Here is a 19,500-nt window from a genome sequence, read left to right as displayed (position 1 = left end):
AGATGTGTTTTTGGTATTTTTAGGAGGGCCATGTGTGAAAAACACTATTGATGATGATATCAATTGTGTCATGGATGGGAACATTTTTTTATTAGGACCAGAGTTCATTAATGATCGCTCTAACAGGATTTGAAGAAAAAGTTGGGAAGGAAAACAACAGGGTTATTCTGCTACACTAAATGCTCTAAATTCGAAGATAAGGGGGTGGAGGAGGAAAAAGCAATGAATGTTGTTCTATCAAACAGAGCATCATAAAAAATGAATTGAAACGTTTGATTAAATATAATTCAATATAATCTAAGCAAAATTATTTCATTGCTTTCCATGAAATTAGGTACACATATCGAAAATGTTTGCTTTTTTACCTGTTCACAAATACAACATACAATGCCTTAGTTTAGAAATCATTGCTCTGTTTGGTTATATATGTACGGTGCATAAGTTGTACATATATGTATGTATTTAACTTGGTGTATGCATTTGCACATATATATGTATGTGTTTGTGTGTATGTGTTTGTTTGTATTTGTTTTTGTGTGTACGTGTGTTGGGTTTTTTTGCGTGTGATTGATATATTTATATAAACCATCAGCAACTTAGTACACTTCATTGCGAAAGTAGCCCACGTATTGTTTTGTGAATGTTGAAATAAATTAATTCGAAACATAATTTAATCATAAAAATTTTGTGTGAAAATTTGTTAAAATAGAACCAAGTATAATAATTACCTTTTTATTTAGACAAAAGTATTAAATATTTTACGCATTATAATTTTGTAATTTTTGTTGTTTAATTTAAGCCATGAAATAAAATTAGATTTTTTTGAAAAGATTATTCAAAATTTATTTTTCAGAATAAAATGTCATGGAAGAGACAAAAATAAACCAGGTGATAAAATCCGAAATCTTGAATTACGGAGAAAACACATCTGTAAGAGTGATATCGAAGTTTACCAGATCAAAAGATGCTTTCCTCAAACTGCTGTGGCTCGTTTTGTTGATGGGCTCAACATCCTATATGATCCAGAGACTGTATGTATTATTGAGTGACTATTATGCATACCCTGTTACAACGCAGTACGGAGAAAATGTAGGCAGGGCTCTAAATTAAGAAATTTTAAACTCAACTTTAATTTAAATTCATGATTTTTTTTGTAATTTTTAAATTTATTTGTAATTTTTTGAATATTGTAATTTTATGTAATATGTTTATATTAATTAAATAATATAATATTTTTTATTATTATTTTTATTATTATATTATAATATATTATAATATTATATTATAATAAATATAATATTATAATTTAATATAATAATATAATATTATAATATAATAATATAATATATTATAATATTAAATTATAATATAATTTATAATAATTTAAAAAAATTATCTATGTAATCGGCTGCAGATCAAATAAAATAATACAATAATTCAAACACTAGGTTGGTCAGAATATAATATTTCCAGACATAACAATATGCAATTTGGATCCTTTTGCCTCACTCAAACTAGATGATCAATTTCTTAGTGATTTTTCTAGCAAATTGAAATTCATTAAAAATAGATTTTTTGAAATTATAAAAGATGAATTAAACTTATTAGAAAAATCAGCCTTGGATGTCTTAAATGGAGCATTTGAAGAAATGGCATCCGTGTCAGGTTACTTGATAAATTTGGAAAAAGAATATCAACAATCTGACGACTGTCCAAATTTTATTGTCGATTGTAGTTTTTTTGGTACTAATTGGTTTGAAACGAGAGATTCTTGTTCTATTGCTAACTTTACGCGGCGTTGGAATCCGAACTATTACTCCTGCTACACGATGGAAACAAAAAATTTGAAAACGTCAAACTCAAATATTATTAGAGGAATAAGTTTGCTACTGAATGTTGGCCCACCCAATGTCATTCCATTAATTTACAAATCCTCACTAACAAGCTCTCAAGCGAGAGGAGTGCAGGTGAGTGTGCACAGTCCTGGAACCCCTCCTGACCTCAAGCGTGGGTTCAACGTAGCTCCTGGGACAGGAAATATCGTGGAAATTGTTCAAAAAGAAAGGACACGATTGAAAGCACCTCACAACAAGTGAAAACAATTCTTAAATCAACTTATATTAATATTGATATAAATTTAATTACAAAGATCGAATGAAAATTTTTTAAGATTGGATTGCATCGAAGAGAGTTCTAATTCATCAAAAAAATACACATACGATTTGTGTAGAGAATATTGCCAACAAAACGAACTAAAATTTAAGTCTGGCTGTTTAACACATTTGCTGTTCATAAAAGACAGAGACTTAGGAAGATTTCCACTGTGTGGAAATTTCAGTTACTACTTGAACTTGAGTTCAAGTGATGCTTCACTCAACGAGTCCATTGCTGAATACGTAGTAAATTTTTCGAACTCGTTAATCAAAGCTCAGTGTACTGCGTATCGTTATAACAGTAAGTTGATCATTTGTTATTTTTCAATTAAGAATATTTTATTAGTTTTTTTGATAGATAAAACTGTCTTGATAAAAAATGATGATTGTGAAAAGAAATGTTTAATGCTGTGCAACGAAATCATGTACCAATCTTTCCTAACGTCAGCAACTTGGCCACAACCATCAATACAGCTTGATATCTTCCAAAAGTATTTTATTAGTGGTGGTTGTATGAAATATTCTAAAGTTAAACAAAGATACATAAACTATTTTGATTATTACAACGACATTTTAATTAACAACACGACCGAAATACCATTATCGAGTTTGACTCAAATGCAAAAATCTTTACTCGAAATCAAGTTTGTGATGAAACAAAATTTTCCGTTTTTTCAATCTGAGAAGCCGGCGTACACGAGCGATATGATGATCGGGGCAGTGGGGGGGATGTTGTCCCTTTGGTTGGGAGTCACTGTTGCAAGTGGAGTGGAGGTCATAGAGCTGGTCTACTTAATGATGAAACGTTCTTGGCAAAAGAAATTTTCTGACAATGAAAAAGCAGGTGATAATAATAAGGTTGCAAGAGATGTCAGTTGTGATCCTAATGACGATAATCAGAAATTTTCTGATAATACAATGACAACCAAGTTATGAATATAAATTCGGCGTACTTTATTTTTTTATATACTTATTGTAACCAGTTTGTTGCAGTTATAAATGATTGATGTAAAAAATTATTGCTTCATGATTTTTAAATATTATTAATGCATCATAATTTCATTTGTTTTTGGAACCGAAATTGTGCTTATGATCGTGGTGGTAAAATCATAAATTTTGTGTTGTCACTGATGTGTTAACTACTTAGTTAACTGAGTTAACTACATTATTATTATTATTATCCTCTATTATATATTTTTCAGAGATTTTGATTTAAATGCTTTGTTCAACCAGTGCGTTTTCCTGTCTGAATTTCTTTACTGAAACAATTTGTTTCAAACGCAATTGTAGATCATTCCAAATCTATGGCAAAGCAACTTGTATACATCTATTGCTAAGCTTTGTTGTCATTATAAGGAATGCCATCAATTCATTAGAGATTGATCGCAAAGCATGTCCCATGGCACTTTCTGATTTTTCACGAAAAACTATCTTCAACTATTCCGGTCCACCACCATGAATGCAACAGTAAGCAATAACTGCCACCTTGTAAAAAATCCTTTTGCTCACCGACAATCAAGAAAGATTTTCCAACCACCCAGTTATGTGATCACGTCTACCTAGCCCAATAACCAGTCTTGCAGCAGCGTTCTGATTTCTTTTAACACCACTAACTGCAGCACCAAACATCTACGAGTTACAATAATCTAACCTCAACAATACACTTGATACCACAAGACTTGTGAAGATATCAGCTGGAAAACTATTTTCTATTTTTGTCTGATACAATTTGTACCAGGTTTCACTTTATATGGTAACATAGTCAATGAATTGTCAAACAATGCTTCTAAACTTTTGACTGTCTAAACTGCGTGCAACCGGTTACCAAAACCATATGGTATCTAAATGTTGAACTACCGATTTCAGCCAAAACTTTTCTGAATCCAAACCAAATTAACTCTTCATTGTCAGGATTCAACTTAAAGCAATTCAAATTCAACCAGTCATATCTTCAATACATCTAATCAACCCTTCTGAAATTACCCCAGCATTTTTTACCAATCTAACTGAATAAATCTGAAAATCAGCAGCATTCATATGAACCCCAATACCATGATCTTTTACCAAAAATAGAATCGGACCCAACAATGAACCCTGTGAAATACCAGAAACCATTATTACCTTGAAGAAAATTTTTTGCGTTCTATCCATCAATAACGAGGCAGACCAATCCAGAGCAATGACAGCATTACAAAAAATAACCTCCAATTTCTTTAACAGTACACCACGATCAACAGTATCAAACGCAAAACTGAGTTCGAGTAAAGCCAATAACACCGCTCTATCATTATCAACCTGATTGATAATGTCACTAAACACTTTCAGCAAAGCTGTTTCTGGGGATGACCCTGGTCTGTAAGCTAACTGAAACCTGGGTAATAACCGGTGGGCAGACTGGTGACCAAACAGACGAGCAAGCATTTATCGTTAAAAAATCTTTAAAAAAAATTGAGGTTTGAAACCGGCCTAAACTTCTTTAAATTGTTTTTATTCAAGCTGTTCTTTTTTAGCAAAGGAGAAATAACCACCGACTTCAGTTCCCGAGATTTGTTTTTGTTCACAGAGCAATCTGTTGATTGAATACCAAAGTTGTTTTGGGTTTGATCTGCTTTTTGTAATATTTGTTTGCCAAAACGATCCCATTTTAGTTATTCAGGATTTAACAACTGATGTTTTTAGCATTCCTTATCATCATGATTAATTGTATCATAATAACGATTTGTTTGATTTTAAGACAAGAAGCAACGTGCACATAAGTCCGCCAGTATCTATGTCTAAAACATCAAACGTCAAAAAGAACGGCAGCACACATTAGCAGAAATAACGAAGAATGCCACTTAGAATAAATAACTTTATATATTATACGAATGAAATTTTTTAGAATGCCAGCAAGAATTCAATATTGCCTGTTTATAATGTTTTGTACAGTGTATATAGGAGCAGTACATTGTACAGCATGTTTTTTGAAATAAACATTAGAAAGAACTGCAGGTTGAATATTTGTGTTGGTGCATCACGGGTGTTTCATTAAAAAAGCAGCTGAGATCATTTGTACCGTTTTCAATTTATTTTGTTTTCAGCATAATTAACAGAATACCGTTTAATATATTGATGACGTTATTTTGGAAAATAAATTTTTATATTTTATTGATGTGAACGTATAAAATAAATTAAAATATGCACTTGTTAAACTACCAAAATTTTGATTGGATTGGCGTAAAAAGTCATCTCATAAGTTCTGCCCTACATTTTTTGAGCAATAATTATACATAAAATCTTGTATTCATTGCAAAATCATAAAATTATTTATTAAAACAAATTTTCAATGAAGTATAAAGTTACTTGAAATATTTTAATGTTACTGCAAACAGCATGCTGCTATTATAAAATTTTCCAATTATTACAACAAGCCAAATAATATTCACATACTTGATTACATTATAAAATCATTGTTTTAAAGAAAAAACTTCTGCCTTGACGAAAAATATGACGTGATAAGCAAAAAAAAGTCGTAAGCCAAAAATGTTGGCTACACGCTCAACATTTAAACACATTGAAACATTTTCCCGGTCAACGATTGAAAAATTTTCGAAATTTCGGCCTCTCCCACTAAAGTTGTCTAGACCCGCCAGTGGCGATGCCATATCCGGCTAATAAGAATTTACGGTAACGGTTGAAATTCAAAGTAAGGTGAAAAATTATCCATATTATTTTCATAAAATACCGTTAAAACACTAAACAGTATTTAACAACGAAAACAACTTTAAACTACTTTGAAAGCATTGTTATAAAATCTGTTCAGCTACCATCATAAAGTTTGCAGTTATTAACAACTTCTTAACCATCAACAAATGATCGATATTGTTGTTTAAAGTCAATAACTAAATGACGATTTAATTTGCGAAAAGTAAGATAAACGTTTCAAAGTGGACTAACAAATGAAAATGTTAGAAAAACATCGATTAAGACTGAAAAACTAGTAAATATTTCCTTTCAGAAAAATGTTGAAAAGTGCGATAAAAATTAAAGCGAACTAAAAGTAAAACAACTAAACAAATCTTCTGAGCCACACTTTGAAATATTTTTAATTATTCAAATCATTAAACTAAAGAAATATATTATTTAAATATGTATTCAATTGACAGTGCAAATTGAGAACACTGAAATATGCAATTGGAAACTATTAACTACACATCTCTAATCATGTGTATTCGCCGACAAATTTAAAAACAACAGCATTAATTTGAGATGTGTAATGAGGGGTGTTCATCGAGGAAATTACAGCTTTCACTGAGGTTTCATGTAACTCGTCACAATTTATTCATAAATATGAAGAAAGGAGATGATAAATTTTAACATTAAATTTATATTATGCATTTAATACATTTAAAATTGTGGGTGAGATATTTTCTAAAGAGATTTTTTTAATTAATTTATTATTTATTAAAACATAAATCACTATTTTAAAAATGTTTCGAAAGGATTTTTGCAGACGTTCAAGTATATAAGATGCCATATTTCCTTCAGTCACGAGGCGTGTTTGGAATGGGAATGCCATTGTAACGGTTATAATGATTATCATCAGTCATCAATGTATCGGGCTGAACACCTGCTGTCCTTTGAAACACTCACAGAAAATATCAGAACTGCTAAAAAATCTATCGAAAAACTTACTTATAAAATGGTATGACTCTAACGATAACTTTTTACTTATAAGCTTTTTTTCAATTTCAAATAAAAATTTTTAATATGAAAAGAAAATAGAACGCTTTGGTAACAGCGAGTTTCATACCAAACTTTTGGAGAGTTGTGCTTTGAGCAATAGGAGAAGCAGTGATTGCTTGTTTCGCACTTTGGAAAACAGTTGTTCATTGAGTGAGCTTCCTGTGCAGGCAGATATGATGATTTGGAAACAAGAAAGTTTCACAAGTGTAAGCTTTTTTGTTTGTATCTGCTATTTGCCATTTGGCACTATTTTAAATTTTTAAAACCATTTTTGAAGCTGAGAAACATATTGATGGAAGTGGCCCCTTGGCTGGCTAGTGTTAATTCGTATTTGGAAAAAGCTATAAATGATGAATCAGAAGTACAGGATTGGGATACAAAATTAAAAAGCGAATTTGAAAATGTACAAAAAAAAGCCATTTACCAAATTTACTGCAACCTCATTGTTGTTTTACCAAGCTCTTACGAGTTTTCCGATAATTTTTTGGAAAATATTTTTGAAATTAATGAAAATGAATGCAAAGATTTGTCGGAATTAGCAGCGAGAGACAACAGAAATTACATAGTCCTTGTGGTTTTGCAGAATATTTTGACGAATTTAAAAAATCGCTTGAATCATTTCAGTCCAGCTTTGAAGGGTTTTAATGCATTTGTCCGCGATGATGATCCTAGAGCTAATTTGAGAAGTTTAATAGAACAAGGAACTGGTGGAAAAAGAAGTGTTGCTAACAGGTCTTCACTAAAAGATCATTTTGAAAAGAAAAAATATTTATTTAAACATTTCCTGCCGGTTTTTGTATGGTGATAAAAAATTCTACTAAAATGACGTCATTTCAAAATTTAACAAGATTATAATGAAAAATTGCATTTAAACTGTTAAAGGTTTATAAAATGACTATATTTTAATTTTTTTCCAAACGAAAAGTTATACTGAAGTAATCAAATTGTCAAAAAATTGTTGTCAATATTATCATTCGAAAAACATCGTCAAATAAATTGCTGATATGAGTTTAAATTGCATGTCTTCAAAAATTTGCACTCTAGGATTATAATTATGATCAATTTATAAACGCGCTAATTAAAAATATCTCAGAAGCGCTCTCAAATGAAATTACTCACACAATAATAGGCATGAAATGAACAAAATAAAGACAAATCAGTACAAGTTTAAGCATAAAACATAGCAACATTATTAAAGTCAGTAGTCAAAAAAGAAAAATTTGTATAGTCAATTCACAATGAAAATAAAAATGTTTTCAGTCTTTTTTAAAAATCATTTGATGATAATCCTGGGTCACTGAGAGATGACGGCAGACTGTTCCATACGGCCGGTCCAGATGAATCAATCCGACGTGACCCAATATGAAGGTTAGTGGCTGGAACCACCAAGAGATTCTGGTCACAGGATCTCAAGTTAACCTTGGAGCGACTAAATGTTTTTTAATAAATTTATCTTGTAAATACTTAGGAGCATTATCATTAAGTATGCACTTCAGGCCACCAACCAAAACCTTCGCACAATGGTTCTGTATAGACTGTAACAGAGTAATCGATTTGTGAGGCATTCCATAAAACAAACCATTACATAGTCAATCTTTTAGTGTACAAATGCATGGACTAAAGTTTGTAAATTAGGAGGTATTTAAAGCATTACGAATTTGATTAATTCTTCTGATGTGGAACATGCAGCTTCTAGATAGTGTCTTGATGTGTTGCCTTATTGTCAAATTTCTATCAACCACAAATTGAAAGCACTGCCATAAAATTTAATTATCTGACCATTAACAGTGATTGACTTCAATTCAAGTTTCAACAATTGCTGCCAAGTTCCTATTGGTAAAAGTTTTGTTTTATTCTGATTTAATTTTAAACAAATTTTTGTCATCCAGCAACCCACTGTCGACAAGCATTCTACTAATTTATTTATTACTGCCTGGAAATAAATCCACAGTACCATTGACCACAATCTGTATATCATTCACATATGCATGACATGAAAACCCAAAAGATTCAACAGCTTTCAAAATTTTTGACGTGAACAGCAGAAACAGCAAATGGCCAAAGACCGAAGCCTGGGGAACACCAAAAATAACTGAGATGACATCAGACATTTTACCACCAAACGATACCAGCTGAGTTCTATCAACCAAATAGGATTCTAACCAAATCAGAACCACCCAAGAGATACCAAAACATACACTCAACCGCTTCAGAAGAATTTAATGATCAAAGCAATCAAACGCCAAACTCATATCAAGAAAAGCAATAAGCGATATTTTCTGAGCATCAATAGCTGAGTAAACTTCAGAGAGAACCTGAAGTAGCGCTGTCTTTGTGAAATGAAACTGCCTGAAACCCAATTGATGAGCAGGCAGCAAATTGTTATTCTTCAAGTGGGTAATAATTTCTTTAGCATCTACAAGTTCTATAACTTTGGAGATAAAACAAAGATTAGAAATTGGCTTGTAGTTGCCTGTGTCAGTTGCATCCAGATTGTTCTTCTTTAGTACAGGCAATACAGTACAGGCATTGCACTGAAATGGAAAATTGCCCTACTTTAAAAATAGGTTTACCAAACTTGTCAAAAATGGACAAACAGATTGATATACTTTTTGATGATAAATATCGGAAACATATCCCGCTGACAAGAGTTAGTCGGTGAGTTCTAAATTACCTTTTTAATGTCATCATCAGTAACAGCCTCAAACGTGGAAAATATCCGCTGCACCTTAACCTTTGGTACATTAAAATCCATATAATTCAAAATTCCTGTATCCCGATTCACATTATGTAAATTTCAACAAAGTAGTTCATAAATTGATTAGTAGTCAGTTCTTCACAGTACGACTTTCATTATGACTTTTACATAGAATTGCATTTATAACTTTCCAGAGACCTTAAGAACTGTTTTTGTTTTCATCAACGATTTTAACCCAAAAAAATGACTCTTATCAGCAAACAGTTTTGTCTTTCAATGTAGACTTCCACTCATCACGATGATTAATTAGCAGACTATACGGGGAATAGATGTAATTTTTTAAGTTCGATTATTATGATACGATTTAGATATAAAAACTTGAAATGCATTAAAAAAATATTGATCTACATGGCGAGCGGTACGAGAAATTTTTTATTATAAAATTCGTTCTACCAAGTTTACTTTAAAAAAAGAATTTGAATAATAAGTTATTGAAAATTGTGTGAGATGAAATGTTACCTTTAATTCAATTTTTCAAGATCCAAAATCTTACACGTTGTTCATTGAAAAAATAAATGAAAAAACTTTTCCACGAAAACGCAACCAACCATGCAAAAATAAGACCCATGGACTTGTGATGCGAAAATAACAAAGACCGCTTGAAGTCATCAGGAGTTACGCTTAAAGAAAAATTAGGATATACAATTAGAAACTAAATATTTAATCCGAAACATTACTGAATAAACTTACAAAATAAATTTAAAACCTTTATAGTTTATTGTCTATTGAAATGTATTTATACGAACATATTCCCAGTATTTGTTACTGTTTAAATAGTTCGTTTATATAAGAGAGAGTGAGGCAAGATGGGCCTAATTTAGAAAAACGTGTAATAGCCAGATTGTGTGATATTTTTAGAATTTTGCTTTAAGTTGGTTTTGCACATAGACATAAGTGCTGTATTATTTATAGGTCAATATTAGGTAAAAGCGAATGTTGTTGAGTTAATTGATATTTTTCAAAAATTTAAAAAAGGTGCGTTTTGCCCCGACATTTGGGGCAAAACGAGCATAGTGTATTCATTTTGTCCCGTTATTAGCTTGTTTTGCCCGTTTGAAAAAATATTTAATTTAATTTTTTCATAAAATACCTGCTACTCCTTCATAGTTAAAACACTGAAACTGATGAAACATTGTGATATTTATAAAATCAGTATTACATATTAATCAATAAATGTATCAAAATAAGAGAATTACTCAATTGAATATTACTCAGTAGCAATCAAGTTATAAGCTAGTTCAAACAATAATCGCAGATAAATTGTCCTCCATCTGGTGCAACACAACTCTCGTGGCACCTCTTCGAACATTTAGTGCACTTGATCCAAGTTTCATTTGGAGGTTCAACGTAAAGTTCCTTGAAATAAATACAATAATAATCTTCATTTTCTTGACCTTTAGACTACTTTTTACCTTTGTTTTCTGGTGCGTTAACTGATCTTTTCAGTGTATTAACTGTTTGTTTTGTCTGAGCTTTTGTTGCTTGTTTGTTACCTATTGATTCCTTCCTTTTATCAACGGTCTGTTTTGTTTTAGCTACAGTTGCTTGTTTCTTGTTCTTATCAATATAACAATCAAAACTTTTTTTCATTTTTCTACGTTTGTTAACCTCGATGGCTGCTTTCTTATTCTTTTGCATGAGCGACTTATCTTTGAATGGAGACGCAGTCAAGACTTCGGCCTTTTGACACTTACGTTTCCGTTCACCACTTAGTGCACATTTTGGAAATGGCGACACTTCATTAACCAAAATTCTAACAGTTTTATTACATTTTTTTAGATGTTTATAATTTTTTGTTGCTTCTTCCGATATGGATGGATTTTGATCAATATCCACTACCTCCTCTGAAGTGGATAGATGTTGAACAATTTCCACAACTTCCTCTGATGTGGATGGATGTTGATCAATTTCCATTATCTCCTCTGATGTGGATGGATATTTACCAGTTACCACTACTGCTTGGGATTTGCCAAATAACTGATCTGTAACTGATGATGGTGCAAAATCTGTTTCGCCAAAAACGTCAAGATTGAAAGGATGGATACCGGTTTTTGCAAATCCAGACACAGCTTTATCCATTCCGGAACTTTTTATAAATGCTGTTGAAAATATGGATACTATATCGTATTCAGAAATTCTTGTTGCTGGATGATTTAGCATCCATTTATCGCATTCTGTTCCATAATATTTTTTCAAAGGTCCGAAAAAGGTTAAGTCGAGTGGCTATAACCTGTGTGTTGTCTGTGGCGGAAAACTGATCATTACTATACCGTTTGTACGTGCCTTTATTGGATATTATTTTACCGCAACTAATACCCGTTTCGTCGACATTGTAGATTCGAGAGGCTTGGAATGCATGTTTTTCTTTTTCGGATTTCAAAATATCGAAAAAAGCAGCTATCTGTACTTTATTGAAGCCAGTCGCCCGACTTAAGCTGGTTTGCTCTGACTCCTTTAAGGATAGCTCGGTATGACGCTTCATGAATGACATCATCCAATCCGGACCGGCCATTTTTTCACTTTTAGAAAACGGATGTGGCAATTTGTTCATCTCAGCCAAATTGTAGGCCAGTTTTCGACATTCTTTCAATCCGATACCGTAAAAACGCTTCTGCATTTCCAAACAATGAGCAACTAATTCTTCATCAAATCTTGTATCGAAAACTTTCTGGAATCTTCCCAACGAGCCAGTAATTTTCACAATCCTTTTCAAATGTCTTTGCAATGCACCCCTTGGGATACCTTATACACGAGAAGCTTCTTGAATAGATAACGTTTTGCTTGTCACAGCTTGTATAACCTTACTCAGAGTTTCGATATTCCATTTTTGCTTCTCACTTTTTCGCTTGTAGTTACGTACCATGATTTAAAAGGATCTGAAAACATATAAAACAGACTAAATTGTAAATTGCTGAATTAAGAAAAGATATTTTTGATACAAGGGGCAAGACAGGTCTTTATGGGGCAAGACCGGCCTCGCTGCCCATCTTGCCCCAAAAAACACGGAACCGCCACAAAATTCGTACTGAAGCGGCAATCTTGCACAACAACAGATGAGACCACTGTGCGATTAAACAACAATTAACCAGTTTAAAAGTTATTTCAATTAAAAAAAATTAAATATTGACATTCACGATTTATTATGAATTAATTTAAATGTGTAAAATAAGTTTGAAAATTGTAAAAAAAATGTATAATTACCCTAATTTCGTCAGCTTCGCTTCAATTCAACAACATGTAGCCGAAGACACTGTATAACATGGTCATCTATTAATTTCATATGCTTCGGAAGACAAAAACAATCACACATCTGTGTAAATTAAAAAATCCGTCTTGCCCAGTATGTCCGTCTCGCCCCACCTTCCCCTACATGTCTTTTATTTAGCAGGGTTTTGGAGTAAGCATTTTGTTGAGTTGTTCCGCTCCAGCTCTGCACTGGCATTATAACAATGGCTTCAGCTCCGGTCCATGCTCAGTTCCGTGCTTCGGTAACATACTATTAAAAAAATTATTACCAAGAAGGAAGTTTGATTATTTCATTAGCATATTTTCAAAAACAAATTTATTTGTTTAAATTAACAGCAAAAGCAAGCAAAAGATATATTCCGTTTTTACTGGAATAATCAAAAAAGAGATAAAAACGGCGAAAAAACAGAGAATACACTTTTCTAAATATTTTAAAATGTCTATTAATCTAAATCCGCACCCACTGTCATTTTTTTGAAAACGCAGATTTGTCTAAATAAAATTATAAAATTCTCTACAAATTTACCTTCGTTAGCGATCACAAATTGCATGATGATTCTAGCAGAACAATAATTAAGTAAAAACAAAAGAATAACCTTAAACTTACAAATGGCAAACGATCACACTGTCAACGAGGAAATTTTTCAATTGAATTTTCATTTAGCATTTTAACTTTTTTAGAGTGAATTTCTTTTATTGAATTTTCATTTAAAACTTTAATTTTTAAACATCAAAGCTGTGGAGCAATGAAAATTTTTTGTTCCAGCTCCGCTCATGCTCCGCTAAAAACACGCTGCTTCAACTGCTCCACTCTCCACTCCAAAGCCACACCAAATTTTCGCAAAATGTACATTTCATATTGCCTGAAAAAGTTAATTAACAGAAAGTGTTATATTATATTGAAAAAGTTGTCAATACTGAAAGCATTATTATCTTTGAGCCAAATATTGCGTTAATTTGTTATTTCATTATATTACGTTATGAAGTTTAAGAATTTTCAAAGCATTGAACGATCGCGAACAACAATTTGATAAAAGCTGTTAATTAACGGTGGATCTGGTTGAATTTATTTTCTTGATGTTCCAGGAGGAACCGGGAAAACGTTCCTAATTTCATTGCTTTTTGTGAGGATCAGATCGCGAAAATGATGTTGCTTTAGCGTTGGCCTCATCAGGAATAGCTGCGACTCTGCTAAAAGGCGGATGAACTGTACATGTACATCCTGCTATGAAATTACCATCAAACATGCAAATCACCGAAACACCAACTTGCAACATCGCCAAAAATAGTGCAATGGCCAAGATCCTACAGGTATGCAAATTGATTGTTTGAAATGTATGCACAATGGCCCAAAAGAGGTCACTAGGAGCACTGGACAGAACGTTGAAAAATATTCGTGACAACCAAAATATTTTTGGTGGAGTCATGATTCTGTTGGCAAGTGATTTTAGTCAGATTATTCTAGTTAATCCTCGATCAACTGTTGCTGATGAACTAAATGCATGCCTAAAATCATCGAATTTGTGGCAGTATGTGTTAATTTTTATGTTTTATTTTAAAACATTATGATATACACTATCTTTTTTTGGCTAAATGTTTTTTGCTTTGTATGTAAATTCACTTTTTGTTGTCCCGGTTGATAATAAACGAGTCAAAAACGTTTCTAACGTTTTTAAACGTTTATTTTCTTCTTTTATTGTCTTTCAATATTATATTAGTATCATTTAATTAAACGATCTACGTTACAAAAAATTTAACAGGTTATGGGACCAGATAACTTTTTTTTAACAATTAATTAATATGACGTAGAAAATTTAGAATAAAGAAATATCGGAAGATTTTCTTTGAAGACTGAAGTGAAGAGAAAACAGGTGCTTTCTCATTCTCTTAAAGTCGATATTTAGCTTCTTATTAAAAAGGTCAAATTGAAAGACAAGAAAGAAATGGATCCAACAAAAGTGCAAACATAGAAGGAAAAAGTAATTGGTTGAACTAGAAATCAAGAGTTTGTATAATACTACGCAGTATTCCTGATGCAATGGACGTAGTAAATGGCAAATTAAAAGGTCTAGATGAATTAAACAATGTCTCAAATAAAAATGAGATAGCAAAATATTAAAACTGCTTTTAACAAATTCAATAAAGCAGATTGTAATGCTATGATAATTCTGTCAACCATTATGACCGATGAAACGTATGAAAAAGTTCGTTCATTTAGTAATGCCAGAGATGTTTGGCTAGAACTTCATAGATTGTATGATGAAGTTAATGAAGTCTATTTATGCATGAAGTTCTTCAGTTATAAAATGGATGAAAGTGATGATGTTGTCTCTCATGTTACAAAACTCAAGAATCTTTGGAAAGATTTAAAGGTCGAGTTAGGAAAAGATGAAAACAATGACTTATTGCTGATATGTCAAATAATTGAAACTTTGCTAAACAAAATTTTTCATTTGCTGCAAGTTGGAGATTGTAAAACAAGACTGAAAGAACAGTTGAAATACTTACAGATCAATTGTGTAGCTTGAAAGATCTTTGAAAGGCAAAACGGAAAGTAATAAAGTATTATTTGTCAAAGCAACAAGTGAAAAGTCATCTTAAAACATGAAAGGTCAAATATAAGATAAATTTGTCATTTAATCAAAGCGGCTGATATGTCATTACTGCAATACGTCATGTCATTATTGCAAATTGACAGGTCACATTGTAAGAAATTGTGAAAAATGGCATTCCGATGGTAAACCAGCAAACCAAGAAATAACAATCTACGCGATGACAATAAGGAATACTAGTTGTTATGGAATCAAGTGTTTTTGCAATTGATGAGTCAGCGTACACTGATGAATGGTTTTTTGACAATGGTGCAACGTGTCATCTAAAGTAAAATATATGTTGCAAATGGTGATACTGTAGAAGCTTTTGGAAAAGGAATTGTTCATCTTCAAGTGAAAGTGAATAACAAATGGCAAACGGTTAAACTCACAGATGTTTGGTATGTGCCAAAAGTAAAAAGAAACTTGTTTTCAATACTTGCAACTCAAGATAAGAACAGAAATAACTCTTTTGTTTCAACCTCAAGAAGTTGACATATAATTAATGACAATGTGATGAATGTTGATGGAATAAGAAACAATGATGGAGGTTTGTTCAAATTTGTAGCAAAAACTGTTAGACCGTTGAATTCTAAAGTTGAAGTTAACTTTGTCAATGATCAATACGCATTGAAGTTATACCATGAATGAATGGGACATCAGAATAAGAAACATGTTAAAATGGTCATGAAACGTGAAATAAACATCGATATTTTATGTGAGGGATGTGTCCATGGAAAGATACATCGATTGAAATTTGGAACTCGAGTAAGAGCATCAAGACAAGGAGAATTAATTCACACTGATGTATGACGTCCTTTTTGTTTTCTCATTTCAAAATTTCAGATATTTTGCTTTGTTCAAAGATGATTTCATAGGCTACAAATTTGTTTACCTTGTGAAACAAAAATCAGATGTACCAGAAAGACTCAAAGTCAAGATCAGCTGATCATAAAGTCTCAGAAGTATTAAGTGACAATGGAGGTGAATTTGAACAAAGAAGTCAGATCAATTTTTAAAAAAGAAGGAGTTATACAACGACTAACTACGCCTTATACACCTCAGCAGAATGGTTGCAGTGAGCGTGATAATCGAACGCTAGTTGAAGCAGCAAGAGCCATGAGACTGGCTCATGAAGAACTGCCCCATGCCCTTTGGGCTGAATTAGTTAATATTGCTGCTTACATACTCAACCAAACTGGACCATCTTCTGTAGAAAACAAATCACCATATGAATTGTGGTTTAACAAGAAACCTATGATACCACATCTAAAAATCATTGGTAGCACAGCCTATGTCCATATTTCCATGCAGAAACGATGAAAAATGGATACTAAAGCTGTAAAGGGTATTCTCGTTTGATATGAAAGTGACGATGGCTACAGAATTTTTGTTCAACCAGAAAATAAAATGCTTCGATCAAGAGATGTTATTTTTGATGAGAAAGTTGTCAAACCAACTTTAGTGATTTTGCAAGAAGAAAGTTGTTCAAATGATACAGTTTCGATTGATGATGAAATCAATGATGATAATAAAGAAACTTTGATTAAAAAAAGTATTTCAACTGATGAAGATGTTCACAACTGTAGTTCAGTTTCATCTGATAAAGAAGATCTATCTGATTGTTGTAATCAAAAGACCAAAGGTATGGTTTTACGTGACAGGAATAATATCAAAAAGCCATCTCGTTATGATCTTTTTGTTATGTCTGTATTTAGTTTAGTACTTGAACCAGAGAGCTACAAAGATGCCATTCAAATATATGAAAAAGATGAATGGTTTGAAGCCATGAACAGTAAAATGCAGTCATTAGAGGAAAATCAAACGTGGGATTTGGTAAATCTTCCAAAAGGTCATAAGGCAATACCATAAAAATGGGTCTACAAAGTAAAACACAATGCAGATGGTTCTGTTGAACGTTTTAAAGCCAGGCTAGTGGTAAAAAGTTTTTCGCAAAAAAGAAAAAATGACAATGATGAAATCTATAGTCCTGTGATCAGAAATTCAACTATAAGAACACTATTAAGTGTTGCTGCAAAGTAAAAGATGTCACTCATGCAGTTTGATGTGTCTACATCATTTTTATACAGCAAACTAGATGAAGATATCTACATGGAGCAACCTGAAGGTTTTAAGATAATTTAAGAAAAGTCTGTAAACTCAAGTGAAGTCTCTATGGACTTAAACATGCTCCAAGATGTTGGAACAAACGCTTCGCTGAATTCTTGAAAAAGAAATTTTTCAAAAAAGCGATGCAGTTCATTAGAATGCAAGAAGGAAAGAAACTCATACTTGCACTGTACGTTGATGATGGAATTAATGGCAGAAACCGATAAAGAAGAACTAAAAATTTTTGAAAAAGAATTAAAGTCAGAATTCATGATGACATCTAAACCATATAACTAGAATAAATATAACGGCCTTCGCTCACTTTTAACGGTCGAACAAGGAGCTTACTTCCGGAGGGGAATTGGAGGGTTATTTTTTATCGTTCGAGTCAAAAGTTACGACCGTATATATTTACTAATTTCGGAATATTGCTTTAATTTTAATATTATATTAATTTTTTTTATTTAAATTTTTTTAATTGTTATTCAATTTGGTAATTAATTACTTTTATTTGGTATAAAATTAAAAAAATAAAATCGACATTACCGAAAATAATTAAAAGTTTGAAAAATTGAGGTTCTTTGCATATCCCTGCTTCAACCCATAAGTGTTGTAGACTGGTAATAGGCCTCCCCTTGATTTAAACCTGCAACATATTTCCTTGGATTAAAAATTAATCAAAGTGAGAAGGGAAATATTAAAGTCAATCAGTCATCGTATACAAGAATGATTTTTGAAAAGTTTGGGATGAGCCAGTGTAAACCCTGTACAACTCGATCACAAAATCGGAAGAGCTTGATGATGAAAACAAAAATAAACACGAGGAAGTGAAATTTCCTTACAGATCAGCAGTTGGTGCATTGATGTACTTGATGACGGGAACAAGACCAGATATTGCATATGCAGTTAGAGTAGCATCCAGAAGTTTGGACAATACACTAATAGCCTACAGTGATGCAGATCATGGAGGAGATAAATCTAGTGGAGGATCGACGTCAGGTGTAATCTGTAAGTTTGGAGGAAGCGTGATCAGTTGGTTTAGCCAACGTCAACCCTCAGTTGCGATTTAAACTACAGAAGCAAAAATTGATGCCGCAAGTGAAGCAGCTCGTGAAGTGGCTCAAACAATTGTTGAGCGACATTGTAGATCTAAAAAAAAGCCAGAAATTTTTGTCGACAATGAAGCAGCGATTCGTTTAGCACATAATCCAGAACTTCACACAAGAACAAAGCATATCCACATTAGACATTTTTTGTCAGAGAAAAGGTTGCAGAAGAAGTTTCAGTTGAACGAATTGCGACAGAACTTCAAGTTGCAGATGCTCTGACAAAGCCAATGGTAGGACTAAGACTTAAGAATCTGATGTGTGTGATGGGTCTTCAGAACATTTATGTTAAGTTCATCTAATGTTTTTGAATAAAATGAAGTGTTAAGTTTTATGTTTTATTTTAAAACATTAAGATATACATACATCTATCTTCTTTTGGCTAAAAGTTCTATACTTTGTATGTAAATTCACTTTTTGTTGTTCCGGTTGATAATAAACGAGTCAAAAACGTTTCTAAGTTTATTTTCTTTTAATGTCTTTCAATATTATATTAATATCAATTAATTAAACGATATACGTTACAAGAAATTTAACAGTATGTAAAGACACTCAACTAACTACTAACATGCGAGTATTTTTGCAAAAAGATGAAACTGCGAATGTGTTTGCGAAGCAGTTGTTAGACATTGGAAATAATAAAGTTGCAGTAGACATCTCGACTGGATTCATCACGTTACACAGATTTCTGTCACATCACATACTCAAAAGAGGAGTTTAATCAGCGTGTTTTCCCAGATATAGCGCAAAAGTTCAATAATCATAATTGCCTGGGTGAACGATCAATATTGGCGGCGAAAAATAAAGATGTC

General features: G+C 32.2%; 4 protein-coding genes across 4 annotated transcripts; 3 read left to right on the top strand and 1 right to left on the bottom strand.

Moving 5' to 3' along the window:
* Nucleotides 1-864: 864 nt before the first annotated feature.
* HELRODRAFT_165474 (hypothetical protein) lies at nucleotides 865-3,089 on the top strand (the record flags this gene model as incomplete). Its single annotated transcript, XM_009032045.1, has 3 exons — nucleotides 865-1,089; nucleotides 1,449-2,092; nucleotides 2,150-3,089. The coding sequence occupies 3 exons, from the start codon at nucleotides 865-867 to the stop codon at nucleotides 3,087-3,089; spliced, it is 1,809 nt and encodes a 602-aa protein (XP_009030293.1).
* Nucleotides 3,090-6,744: 3,655 nt separating this feature from the next.
* On the top strand, nucleotides 6,745-10,987 carry HELRODRAFT_165473 (hypothetical protein; the record flags this gene model as incomplete). The annotated part of the gene is made up of 5 exons (XM_009032044.1): nucleotides 6,745-6,837; nucleotides 6,911-7,084; nucleotides 7,156-7,610; nucleotides 8,030-8,075; nucleotides 10,892-10,987. The coding sequence occupies 5 exons, from the start codon at nucleotides 6,745-6,747 to the stop codon at nucleotides 10,985-10,987; spliced, it is 864 nt and encodes a 287-aa protein (XP_009030292.1).
* Nucleotides 10,988-11,037: 50 nt separating this feature from the next.
* HELRODRAFT_165472 (hypothetical protein) lies at nucleotides 11,038-12,499 on the bottom strand (the record flags this gene model as incomplete). The annotated part of the gene is made up of 3 exons (XM_009032043.1): nucleotides 11,038-11,859; nucleotides 11,966-12,247; nucleotides 12,437-12,499. The coding sequence occupies 3 exons, from the start codon at nucleotides 12,497-12,499 to the stop codon at nucleotides 11,038-11,040; spliced, it is 1,167 nt and encodes a 388-aa protein (XP_009030291.1).
* A 1,727-nt stretch (nucleotides 12,500-14,226) lies between these two features.
* On the top strand, nucleotides 14,227-14,451 carry HELRODRAFT_70374 (hypothetical protein; the record flags this gene model as incomplete). Its single annotated transcript, XM_009031877.1, has 1 exon — nucleotides 14,227-14,451. The coding sequence occupies one exon, from the start codon at nucleotides 14,227-14,229 to the stop codon at nucleotides 14,449-14,451; it is 225 nt and encodes a 74-aa protein (XP_009030125.1).
* Nucleotides 14,452-19,500: the final 5,049 nt, after the last annotated feature.

The sequence above is a fragment of the Helobdella robusta genome (assembly GCF_000326865.2).
Source record: "Helobdella robusta unplaced genomic scaffold HELROscaffold_8, whole genome shotgun sequence".
Classification (NCBI taxonomy): domain Eukaryota; kingdom Metazoa; phylum Annelida; class Clitellata; order Rhynchobdellida; family Glossiphoniidae; genus Helobdella; species Helobdella robusta.
The sequence above is the reverse complement of the archived record's forward strand: the minus strand, read 5'-3'. Positions and strand labels throughout refer to the sequence as shown.